This window comes from Mesoplodon bidens, assembly GCF_964165515.1.
Source record: "Mesoplodon bidens genome assembly, contig: HAP1_SCAFFOLD_302, whole genome shotgun sequence".
Classification (NCBI taxonomy): domain Eukaryota; kingdom Metazoa; phylum Chordata; class Mammalia; order Artiodactyla; family Ziphiidae; genus Mesoplodon; species Mesoplodon bidens.
The window spans coordinates 286,293-299,568 of NW_027671335.1; the positions used below are offsets into that span (position 1 = coordinate 286,293).

Sequence of the window (13,276 nt, forward strand, 5' to 3'; positions counted from 1 at the left end):
TGCCTAATTCCAGGCTTCTAGCTTCCAGCTATGTGCACCTCACACCTCAGGTCCCTCAGGGTCTCAGTTTTGACAAGGAGGAATTACCAGTCCTGAAGTGGTCATCGATGTTGCCGACAAATACAGCTTCATAATCCTCAGGCCTCTTCAGGTTGGGTGGTCTCTCCTTGGGATCTGAGCCATACTCTCCATTAAACCTCTTTTTGTTGCTTACAATTATTTTCTTCTTGCTGTCGCCCTCAAGAAGACTGATGAAGAGCTGTACCACCCGCAAAGCAGCTTCCTGGAATGGCACCACTATCGGCACCTGTGGAGGGAGTGATGGGCAGCCTTGGAGGGGCAAGGGGAAGGAAGGACAGCTCGAGGTGAGCCTGCTGGGGACCTAAGGAGCCCTCCGTTCCACAGCCCCTGGCCAAGGACCACATCCGTGTCACCCCCTTTACATAGGACCTGGCTCAGTACTGAAGGCTGAGCATCTTTCCGACCCACAGCACCATGTCCTATGGACTTCAATCTCATGGCTCCTTGGGGTGGGGGGGGTTAATTCTTAAGCAGAATGTAGAATTTTTTTTTTTTTTTGCGGTACGCGGGCCTCTCACTGTTGTGGCCTCTCCCGCTGCGGAGCACAGGCTCCGGACGCGCAGGCTCAGCGGCCATGGCTCACGGGCCCAGCCGCTCCGCGGCATGTGGGATCTTCCTGGACCGGGGCACGAACCCGTGTCCCCTGCATCGGCAGGCGGACTCTCAACCACTGCGCCACCAGGGAAGCCCAGAAATACTCTTTGAGGTAAGTCAATGCCGTTAACAGAGGTGTCCATTAGCAAAAACCCAAGGGCATAAACACACAAAGCTCTTTGAGGACAAGAAATGTTACTCATTTCTGTCTCCCACAGAACTTAGTTCAGTATTTTGATCCGTAAGACCCAAGGAATATGCTGAACAAATGAATTAGATGTATTAAGTAGAGAATAAAGTTAGTAAGGAAAGGACTAAAGCATCATTACTTTTCTAGTACATTTCCTAGTACATTTTTCAGAAATGATGATAAAGGATTTCTGAAATAAGATGATATTTCAATGGGAAATACAGGATTCAGTTTTCCAAACATTTCCAAAAGTGCTCAATTTTAACTGTTGAGGAAAAAAACAGAAGATGCTTAACAAATGATTACCTTCTAACTACCCTTGTGTAAACAATACAGTCAATGGATATAACCCCAGTCAGATCAGGCAGTTCACCAAATTCTGAATGTGATTCATGGGTAATCTACCTCATATTCTATTTTGCAATTCTAAATGGAAACAGATAATCTTATTATCCTGATGTTCAAGATTCTGAGATAGTTTCTCAGAAAGGCAACCAGCACAGCCAGAGGGGTGTAGTGATTCAGTTTGGTACAGTGCAGGGATGATGGATCAGTTTTGAAGAGGGCCAAGTTACTGTCCCGGCTGTCACACTAAGTAAGTGTCTAGGCTTTGGTTTCCCCAACTATCAAACAAGAGGGTTGGACTAAGAAATCTCTAAGAGCCATATCAGTATCAAAATCCTAAAATCCTATTAAGCCCAATGAGAAGAATCTAAGAAGATGAGGCTTCTTCAATATAGACACAGAGGCTAAGGGGTAAGGGGGTATGGGTGGCACAGTATCTAGCTCCAGCACATCATGAAAAATGTAGACAGAATTCAACGACGTAAGCTCCCAGTCCACTGGAGCTTAGGCTTATGAGCCACATAAATGTAATCATCACTTTAAGCAGTAATAAGGATACAATGCCAAAACAGGGATTTTGTTTTCCAAGGTTTACATATTTATGTGGCTTAGTGAAGAGAATCCTTGGTTCTAGTCCTGTCTCTGCTACTTTTTCTCTGGTTCTCTTTAGCAAGGTCCTCTACGAATCTGGGTCTCTGTCCACAGGTGTAATATGTAGGGATTGAATAAAAGGCTCCTTAAGGTCCCATCCAGCTCTGACAATCACAAAGAAGACATTTATAGTGGAGTGTTACTTATGTAGGATCAGGGTTTATCTTTAAGGAGAGAATTATCATGGAGGTACCTCCTACTCCACTTTCCAGTTACATCTGCTGTTAGAGACGGTCCACTGAGCTGTCTGCAGCACTGCTGTGACATTACCTGGCCCATCTAATATGCTCATTCTTGGACTCATTCATGATTCCAATCATTAAACCGTCTGAGAACCTGCTAAGTGCCAGGACCCATATGTTAGAGCCTTACAGCCTCCTTGAGGGCAAAGTTCTGCTGCTGCCACTCACCTTGGGCCTCGTTAGCCCTTGGTCCCTGAAGTCATCATCATCACCCAACCCAAGTTTCTGGCTTCGGCATCTGCTGTTGTTGGCAAGCACCTGGGCATTGGCTTTGAGAACGTGATTTATCACATGCAGGCAGTACACGTGGCGGATCTCTTCCCCTTTCTTCAGGGCAGTCCTTTCTGGGTAGAACAGGTCCCGGTAAGAATTCATAATTAAGAAGAGCTCTTTCTGGAGGGGTGTGAAGGGGCTACTTGAATTTGGGGGACCAGAGAGGAACTGGCTGTTGGTCTTGATCCAGGTGGATTCCAGAGGCTTCTGGAGATGAAGTGACTTTAAGTCAATGTCCTTTGGGGGTTTAAAGGTTTCCAACTGTTGAAACCTGGATGAAAAGGCAAGCTGGCCCAGGATGGGCCACTGTGGGAGAAATGATCAAGAACTAAGTTAGAAATGAATTATACTACCTTACATTCATATAGTGCTTTATAATTTACCAAGGCCTTTCACAGATCCTTTTACAGATCCTCTCACTTTATCCTCACAACAACCTTACAAGCTAAACACTATAATGCTCTTCTTGCAGTTTAGGAAATGCTGAGGTTCAGAGGTTATAGGATTCAGACAAACAGGAGAACAGAACTAAGGGTTAGACCCCAAGGTTTCTGACTTTAGAAACCTTGTGAGCTCTTCACTAGATCAGTGGGTCACAAACTGTCCTGTGGACCACACTGTAGGAAGTCAAAATTTACTCTAGACAAAAGAAAAGGGGGCCCAACGGTCAAATAACTTCGGTAACCACCACAAAACCTAATCCCCCTCAGGGAGAGTCACATGCAGATCGGACACTAAAGGTTCTGCTGAGTCCTGTAACAAGGACTCCGTTCCACTTCGTTTGACCCAGAGTTTTCCAAATTTACTTGGACGTGGAACAAGGTTTTTGTTGTTGTTTTGGATTTTTTTTTGGGGGGGAGACATATATTAGAATTGAAAAGAATAGTATTTTGTGGAATACCAGTTTGGGAATTTTTGCACTGTAACAAAACTGCTGATCTTAGCAATAAAGAAAGGATGACCTCTGCAATAAAAAAGAATTAACTATTGATATATGCCAACAACTGGGATGAATCTCCAAGGAATTATGCTGCGTGAAAAAAGCCAACCTGTATGATTTTATTTATATAACGCTTTTGAAATAACAAAATTATAGAAATGGAGAACAGATTAGCAGTTACCAAGGGTTAGGAATGGGGGAAGGGAGGTGGGTGTGGTTATAAAATGGCACCAGGGAAGAGGAGGGATCTTGATGGTGCTGGAAATGCTCTGTATGTTGACTGTGGTGGTGGCCAGGGCAACCTACACGTGATAAAACAGTATAGAACTAAATAACACAAAGGAGCAGGAGCAAAAGTGAGGAAATCTGAATAAGACAGGTAGGTTGTATCAGTGGAAATTTCCTACTTGTGATATTGTACTACAGTTTTGTAAGATGCTACCATTGGGGGAAACCGGGCAAAGGGCACATGGGATACCCTTGTATTATTTCTTACAACTGCATCTATAATTATTACCTCAATAAAAATTTCAATGAAACAAGGATGACCCATTCTTATGAATAGCATCAGTGGTGAAAAAAAAATCACCGAAAAAAGAAGCAAAAACTGCTCCATACTGAATAATTTAGGTGTGAACTTATCTCAGATATTTCAAACAAATGAACAGCAGTAGCTACTGTCTGACTGAACACTTTGTACATGTCTTCCAGTAAACTAAATTACTTTATTTTGATGCAGGCATTACTGTCCCCCTCTAACAGATGAGAACAGTGAAGATTAAAAAGGTAGATTAACTTGCCTTAGGTCATGAGATAGCCCCTTGCAGACGTTGGTCTAAACCCTGGTGTACCTGTCTCCAAAGCATTCTTATCTTATTGGTCCCCACCTTCCAGCTTCCCAGTGCCTTTTCTAGCTATGCCTGTGCCTTACTGGGCTCTTCCAGTCTTCCTCTATCTTGCTCCCTATCAAGCCATCTGCCACGGGTGTGTATCATACATTCAGGGAGACCACTAAAACCCAAGACCACTGCTTACTTTTAGCTGGTGGGTAGTTTTGGGATTTGTGGCAACAGCCTGGATTTCTTTTTCTTTCAGTTCTTTGTTTACATGTTGTGCAAATGGATCTAATTCAGAAATAAAGAATATTAGAACACTTAGGGCAAATGACAGGGATTTTCCAGTCTTCCCCTATGAATGACATCCTGTTTTCATGATGTTAACTCATCTTTTTCCCCATCAACTTTCCCCATCATTTATCCCAGTCCAGAGCTTAAAAGTTTCTGACAGGTTCATCTCCCTAAAGCATTTCTTTAATCACATTATTCCCCACCTCAAAAACCTTTGAAGAAACTTCTTGGACTGAAATTCAACATACACCTCTAACCTACCTCTCTAATGTAATTTTTGAATTACATGGCTCTCAAATTCTTCTGCCACTGTGGCTTTCCTTCCTTTAACTGAAAATTCTATCCTCTTGTTCACCGCATTTCTATATATCCAAATAGTATCTGTTGAATGTTACCCCCTGACTCACAATAAATAACTATTTCCCAAGAGCCTACTGTGTCAGGCACAGTTCTGGCTCCAAAGAAGCCATCTCTGGTCCCCTATAGACAGTCATCACTTTCTCTCAAGCGCCCCACCCTGCCCTCAGTTATCCACACCAACACATATATGTGCATGTACTACCTCACCTAACTAGACTGCAAGATCCCTGAGGGCAGGTACCACGTCTGATTTAACCTGCACTGGAAGACAAATGTAAATGCTCAACACTCAACTGAGGTGAACAAATGATCAAAATGGCAGGGTCAGTGCTCTGCACTGGCCACCCAACCTTCTCTTCCAGCCCCACTCATGTAAGAAGCAAAGTTAAATGACCCATTCAGGGACCCAGGTAGTAAAACTTCAAATGCAGTGCACCTTATATTAAGACCTAAGATAAAGGTGAACAATAGGAAATAAGAATTCTAGGTGATAATATATCAGTACAGACCAAACAACCAGAGAAACTTTAGGATAGTCAAGCCTCCTAATGTTTCCTCCAGGGTTTTTTTTAACTTTTTTTGAGTTCAGAACGTGGTTTTTGCCCAAATTCTACCTGCTACTTCTTCCTCTTGTCTAGAATAGCTAACAGAACCAAATGAGGATTAAAATTTCAACTTCAGTGGCACCGCTGGTTGAAGAATGGCACTGGGACCAAAAAAGGCAGTCAGGACCCAGAATGAGACCAACCTGACGTGCCCACCCAGGCACAGGCTAAGACACAGGACCTGAGAGACAGCAGAGCCCTGCCTCAGCCTACCACAGGCTTGTCTAAGTAACAGTCATGGGGACAGAGGCATGGCCCAGTGTTCTGTATCTTGACTTTGGCGATGACAATATAAATATACACATTTGTCAAAACTTATCGAATTATATACTTAAAATGGGTACACCTTGTTGAATGTAATTCATACCTCAATAAAGTTGATTTTAAAGTTAAATTAAACAGTCGCCTATGGGGACTTCCCCAGTGGCACAGTGGTTAAGAATCCGCCTGCCGGGCTTCCCTGGTGGTGCAGTGGTTGAGAGTCCGCCTGCCGATGCAGGGGACACGGGTTCGTGCCCCGGTCCGGGGAAGATCCCACATGCCGCAGAGCGGCTGGGCCTGTGAGCCATGGCCACTGAGCCTGCGTGTCCAGAGCCTGTGCTCCACAACGGAAGAGGCCACAACAGTGGGAGGCCCGCGTACCGCAAAAAAAAAAAAAAAAAAAAAGAATCCGCCTGCCAATGCCGTGGAGCAACTAAGCCCATGCACCACAACTACAGAGCCTGAGCTCTAGAGCCAGTGAGCCACAACTACTGAGCCCATGTGTCACAACTGCTGAGCCTGCGTGTCACAACTGCTGAAGCCCGCGTGCCTAGAGCCTGCGCTCCACAACAAGAGAAGCCACCACCGTGAGAAGCCCACACACTGCCACAAAGACCCAATGCAGCCAAAAATAAAGAGAGAGACTGGGGAGACAGGGTGGAGCTTTCTGGCTTCTGAGGTGCTTCCTAGTAATAAGGACCAATCAGATTAGCCACTGCCAGGTCTCACAAATCTGTAAAATTACCGCTCCAGTAAGGAAGAGCAAGTGAAGGATAGACAGAAAAATGCAAAGTACTTTTCTCCTCTTTCTCTTCCTTCCCTGCTTGGGGAAAAAAATCAGAAGTCTTCCCCTGACCCCAGCTGTGGATCGTGAGCTTTGAGGAACTGGCCTTCCCTGCTATCATTGTTCAACTGTTTGTCCTCATGAACAGCCGCGCCCACTCGCAACACTGCCTAACCCTGAAAAACACAAAAGATCTCGGAGAAGCATTTCTTTCCAGCTCTACATCTAGCTGCTAAACTATCTGTTTCTATTACTGCTCATTCCAATAACAAGAGATTTAACAGGTATTAGACCACAACCACCCATACTAAGCACCAGCTGAATTCAAACAACATGAGCTGTGCTCTGACCTTGTGATGCTTTCAGAGAACAGTTGCCTCCTCTTTCCTCTTCGAGAAACTTGGTTTCTAGGCTAAAGAGTGACTCATGTTTTGCATCTGTAAACTCCTCTGGGGATTCCTCTGCTGTGCCAGGTGGCCCGTGCCCATCTTTTCCCTTAGGGTCAGCAGGTAAGGCCGCATCTGCAGTTTTGATAAAACATTTTGTGAAATTATTTACTACTCATAAATATAATTACACTTCTGTTGACAAATGAAATCTAATTCCTTAGGCTATCATTTACTTTTAAGCAAATTCAGGTAGAAGACATAAGTTTCAAAACTGAGCTTGACTGCTGACCTAGTACATGTAAAGATGTTCAAATCAGCGTTGATATAACAAATAACTAGAAAAAATGATTTCGTCATTTCTATCGAAGGGGTACTAATTAAATTACCACATATTATTTACAATGGAATACTATGTGATTAAGCTAATGTGAACCCACAGTTACACACGTTATATCATTAAAGAAAAAAGTAACTTACAGAAATGTATGAGGCCATTATGCACATACACACAAATATATATTCACTCATATATCCATAAAAAAGTAGCCTGGAAGGTTCTATAAAATGTTAAAGGTGTTCATCCCAGGGTGGAGGAGATATACGTTAACTATATTACCCTCTTAAATTTTTACAGTAAATATATATTACTTTTATAATTTAAAAAACCAAACTTTTCATTTTTAAAAACCTAAAACATGAAAGAAAAATGGAAAACCAACAAAATTTAAAAAGTCCCTAAGTCTGAGGCAACGATTTTTTTTATCCGAGTACAAGTGATGAATGAAAATACTAAGAATGGTGTGTGACACCTTAAAGTAGAGACAAAAATACAGTAAGGCAAATAGGCATTAAGATAACAGAATATAAAAAGTTACCCAGATATATTCAGACAATGGACTACTATTCCAGTAATAAAAAGAAATGAATTACTAATATGAACTACACGGATGAGTCACAACAACATGAGGAGCCAAAGAAGCCACATGCAAAAGGGTACTTATTGTGTGCTTCCATTCAAATGAATTTCTAGAATAGAAAACACTAATACATAGTGAAAGAAAGCATGTCAGTGGTTGCCTGATGCCAGGCCTGGGAAACTGACTGTAAAAGGACAAGAAGGAACTTTTTGCAGGTATTGGAAGTGTTCTGTATCTTGACTTTGGCGATGACAATATAGACAGACACATCTGTCAAAACTCATCAAATTACATACTTAAAATGGGTACACCTTGTTGAATGTAATTCATACTTCAATAAAGTTGATTTTAAAGTTAAATTAAAAAGTCACCTATGGGGACTTCCCTGGTGGCACAGTGGTTAAGAATTCGCCTGCTAATGCAGGGGACGTGGTTTCAAGCCCTAGTCTGGGAAGATCCCACATGCCGCAGAGCAACTAAGCTCGTGCGCCACAACAAGAGAAGCCACCACAGTGAGAAGCCGGCGCACCGCAACAAAGACACAATGCAGCCAAAAATAAATGAATTAATAATAATTTTTTAAAAAATAGTCACCTAGGGGCTTCCCTGGTGGCGCAGTGGTTGAGAGTCCGCCTGCCGATGCAGGGGACACGGGTTCGTGCCCCGGTCCGGGAAGATCCCACATGCCGCGGAGCGGCTGGGCCTGTGAGCCATGGCCGCTGAGCCTGCGTGTCCGGAGCCTGTGCTCCGCAACGGGAGAGGCCGCAGAGGTGAGAGGCCCGCATACCGCAAAAAAAAAAAAAAAAAAAAAAAAAGTCACCTAGATGTTCGAGTGAGACAGAGTTCCTTTAAGCTTTCAATCCCAGCTCTTCTCTGAAGCCTCCCCTCATGTACCCTGGCAGCATGTGACCACTTTGCACCTCTTTAACACCTTATATTTATCGGTTCCATTCAGATTTGATGCTTGAAAAGTTTTGTATATTTTATGTCTATCTTCCACTAAACTTGGTTCCTCTAAGGCAGGAACAATCATCTCTTTCATAAATTGAGACCATTACAAAAACAGAATTATGTTCCCTTTCCTCTCAATCAGGGGAATTTGAAGTAGGATTGATGAAATCCTGGAAATCATAAGCAAAAACGTCATTTCTGCATTTTTATGGCCAGAGGGTCCTGTGTTTTCATCAGATTCTTGAAGATATCACAGAGCCCAACAATGTTAAGAATCTCTGCTTTGAATCCATGTGCTTTCACCCAGCTCTATGGTACAAGGCACCCTGCCCCTGGGGCAATCTGTCTGTGGTCCCTGCAAAGATGATAAACCCACATCAAAGACACTTACTCTTCCGCATGTCAGTAGACTCTACTGCCGTCTCTTCCTCCACAACGATGTCACTATCGCCGTCTTCAAGATTCATTTCTGTCTCATCTATAACACTGTCTTCTTCCTCTTCTTCCTCCTCATCTTCCTTGGAAACATCCTTTAACGTGGCAAGTAGTCTGTTGTAACCAGAAACTTGTTCTGGTTCACTCTATGCTTCACTTTCAGAACTTGGAAGTATCTAAACCCTCTGACTAAAAGGAAAATGGGGATTTTAAAAACAAAAATTATATTGTTCTTGTTGCTACCCCACGACTATCATCAGGCCCACAGTGGAACCAAGTTCAGACTTTTCTAAATAAAAACCAGCTTTTCTGCAAATATGCAATCCTATCTATTCAACCAAACCTAGCACCAAATTTGTTTAAAACAGCTAATCTAGCTATGATTCTAGAAGCTCTTCCTCTTCTTTGAACTGCTAATGTTCTACGTGGGAAGACAGCAAACTAAACACATGGAGCTTTAGGTTATAAGGCGATCTAACCTATGTGTCAGCCACTTGGCACCTTTAAAGGAGCAACAGGAAAACTTACAACAAAAAAGTGTACTTTATTTCTGAGTCCGTGGTAATGAAATAAGACCTTTGATGATTTTGCACTCTATTTTATGTTAAGCAAACATAACATTCCCTCTTAGGATTCACCAAGAGCCCTCTGGTAAGCCTCCTTAACAGGTTCTAACAGGCTACTCTCTCAGGACAGTTTCCTACTCTATACTATATTAGTTATCACAATGGCATCTTAACAGACATCTGCACTTAAAACTAAGCAATATTACTAAAATATAGCTTACATCTAAAATCAGAAAGAGTGGAAATGTAGCCAAACATTATTACCATATATAATCTTAAAAGTAACCGTCCAGAATCTACTATCATAAAGAAGGTATAAAGCATTACCAGTTGACAAGTCTGTGGTTTTGCTTCCTTTCTGGAAACCCTGAGAAGAAACAGGCAATGTTAAACTTTAACTGCTAGTATGTAGCAATTAGGAAAAGCCTAATGATACAACTTTAAATGAACACGGCAGACTATACCGTTATAAATACATTATATCTATTGTCAAGTTAAAAACTCCATATGCATTTGGACAGGTTTTGTAAGGATATGCCAAATAGATAATAATAGACGAATGAAAAGGTCTAACAAGACCACATGACAAATACTACAGTCACACAGTAACAGGCTCTCATCCAAAAGATGGGAAATTTTGGCAAATACAAGCCCTCGGGGTTCACCTTTTCTAGCAAATTTCTTAAGTAGATTATCCCTCTAACTGTTGATAAAGCAGCCCAAAGGGGTGGGATGAGCACTAAGATCATAACTGAGAGTCTGGACACTTATAGAGGAACCCACAACTACCCAAACATTAGTTTCCTCATGGTCACTGAATACATAGGTGATGTCGAGGGTCCCAAGCAATTCTATTTTTTTTAACTTATTTAATTAATTTATTTTTGCCTGCTATGGCTCTTCGTTGCTGCGCCCGGGCTTTCTCTAGTTGCGGCGAGCGGTGGCTTCTCTTGTTGCAAAGCAGGGGCTCTAGGCTCGCGGGCATCAGTAGTTGCACCACCCTGGCTCAGCTGCTGTGGCTCGCGGGCTCTGGAGTGCAGGCTCAATAGTTGTGGCGCATGGGCTTACTTGCACCGCGGCATGTGGGATCTTCCTGGACCAGGGCTCGAACCCCTGTCCCCTCCGTTGCCAGGCGGATTCTTAACCACTGCGCCACCAGGGAAGCCCCCCAAGCAATTCTTTAAAAGCATATAAAACGAAAACAAGCTTATAAAATCTCCGCCCAGTCGCCACACGGGAGGCGTGCCGTCTAGCATAAAACTACAGGCTCAACAAAGGGTAGGAAGTCCGGTGAAGAACCCCATCTCAGGCGGGAAGCCGTCAGGATCCCCGGGCGAGCTAGGCCGGCGCCGGGGCAGCGTGGGACGCGGCGGGAGCTGCCCTGTCACTACCCCCGGGGCACCGGTGGACCAAACGCGGGGACACGCGGGCTCCCACCGGGAAAGGACGCCGGCAGCGCCGGTCCCAGCCTTGCCTCTCCATACGTGTCATAGAAGGGATGCTCCTCGCCGAAATCCCTTAGATGCTTCTTCTGCTTTTTAGTTAGGGAGCTGAGCAGCTGGCTCTGGCTCCGGCTCCGGCTCCCGCGTTTGCCCATGGGGAAGACGGCAATTCAGCCAACCTCCAAGAATCGCGTTTTGCACCCGGAAGTAGTCTCGTCAACCCACTCACGCGGGCTTGCCAACGGCGCTTTACGGCGGAAGCAGGGTGCCATAAAGCAGACCCGCTTTACGTCGCGCTTGTACGACAGACGTTAGAACTTCCTGTTTCCCATTCCGCCCCCTAGCGAGGCTCTTTGGAAGCACGTGCACGCATGCGCAGCTTTTCTCTGAGCCCCGTAAGGAAGGCAGGCAGGCAGGCAGGCAGGGAGGCTTCGGGCTTCCCCAGGTGGGTAAATGGGTGGGTGTACTTTGTGCGTCTGTTTTGGCTGTGAGAATCAGCCTGCATAAACGTGTAGTGACTGAGATGGTTGAATGCAGTGCCTTTATATTATGCCATAATACAAATACCAACTAACATTTAAGGCTGCCGGTGCATCTCAGTTCATCCTCACAACAACAGTAAACAAATAGGCCTTGTTAATAAGCCTGATATTGGAGATGAGAAAGCTGATGCTTACAAAAGGTTACATACACACTAGCAAGAGAGGAGATGGAAACCTAATTCTCTCTGATGCGAGCACAGGCTTTTCCCACTAGGATCTGCCACATGCGTGTGCCATGTGAAGAATGAGGACGCAAGGCTGAGATTCCCGCCCTTTACCCTACCCCCTCACTTTCTGAAAGGATTGCAAGGGCCCTTGGTAACAAATTTGTTCTGGCACTTTTCATGTTATAAAAGCAAAAACACATCCAGAGAGGTAAAGTGACTTTCCTAAATCACCTGGAGAGTCGATGTTACAGAAAGCAGTAAAACTCAATAAAGTGTCTCAAAACTGAATTGGGGCAAATTGGGATGGAAAACTTTTAAAGGGTAAGTAACTTTTCTATATCTGGGTCGTGGTGGTGGTTACACCTTGTATACAATTACCGAAATTAATCAAACTGTACCTTTAAAATTGGTACATTTTAATGCAAGTAAATAATAACCTCAATAAACAAAAGAGGGAAAAAACAGCGCAACTGGACTTAATACTCTAGAGACAGGCAGAGTGTGCAGGGATACTTAAAAACCACAGGATAGGGCTTCCCTGGTGGCGCAGTGGTTGAGAGTCCGCCTGCCGATGCAGGGGACCCGGGTTCGTGCCCCAGGTCTGGGAAGATCCCACATGCCGCGGAGCGGCTAAGCCCGTGAGCCATGGCCGCTGAGCCTGTGCGTCCGGAGCCTGGGCTCCGCAAGGCTCCGCAACTGGAGAGGCCACAACAGTGAGAGGCCCGCGTACCGAAAAAACAAAACAAAACAAAAACCACAGCATAAACACAGAGGCACTTTGTTTCTAATAGTAACTTACAATGTCAATCATAAACCACAGAATTCACCTGAATATTTAAGGTAAAATAGGAGCCATCAAAGATAGTGTTCACTGCCTCTGCTATTAGACGAGCGTCTGTGAGAGAACTGGACCTTTGTCCAATACCATGTCACACCTATACAAGTCACACTACAACTATTCAAATCCTAGTTTTCTCCTTCTGGGGACCATCTACTCCTAATTAGATTCTGGGAGCTTAGGGTGGGGGAGGGAGGCAAGGGGGAGGGAGGATCAAGAAAATATGCAAACAGCAGGTAGTGCCAGCTGATGGCCCAGCCAAGGAACCCAGAAACAAACACACATCTGTCTTCTGTCTCATTTCAACATAAAAAGTACAGTCACTTACGTAAACAAAAGGCTGCTTGCAAATCTCATCATACATACTAAGGCACTAACCACAGTATAACCTGGCTATGACAATAAAGTCCTACAATGTTTTTTCTCCTCCCACCCTATTCCAAGTGCCCCAGCTTCCCTCCCCAGAGGCAACCAGTTTCTTGGTGTTCTTCCAGAGATCTGCTATAAAAAGCTATACTCATGAGCACTTGATGTGACTCTTTACTCTCTCCTGCTTTCCATGTCATTGTAGTCCTA

At 44.1% G+C, this 13,276-nt stretch overlaps 1 protein-coding gene across 1 annotated transcript in view; it reads right to left on the minus strand.

Moving 5' to 3' along the window:
• LOC308611558 (U3 small nucleolar RNA-associated protein 25 homolog) overlaps nucleotides 1-11,355 on the minus strand; it is a 29,567-nt gene extending 18,212 nt beyond the window's left edge. The window contains 9 exon segments of the mRNA XM_081260279.1: nucleotides 88-307; nucleotides 2,272-2,682; nucleotides 4,352-4,440; nucleotides 6,804-6,974; nucleotides 9,102-9,291; nucleotides 9,295-9,312; nucleotides 9,314-9,334; nucleotides 10,039-10,078; nucleotides 11,196-11,355. Coding sequence (XP_081116405.1) covers nucleotides 88-307; nucleotides 2,272-2,682; nucleotides 4,352-4,440; nucleotides 6,804-6,974; nucleotides 9,102-9,291; nucleotides 9,295-9,312; nucleotides 9,314-9,334; nucleotides 10,039-10,078; nucleotides 11,196-11,308 — 1,273 coding nt within the window. The 5' untranslated portion in view covers nucleotides 11,309-11,355.
• Between the last annotated feature and the right edge of the window lie 1,921 nt (nucleotides 11,356-13,276).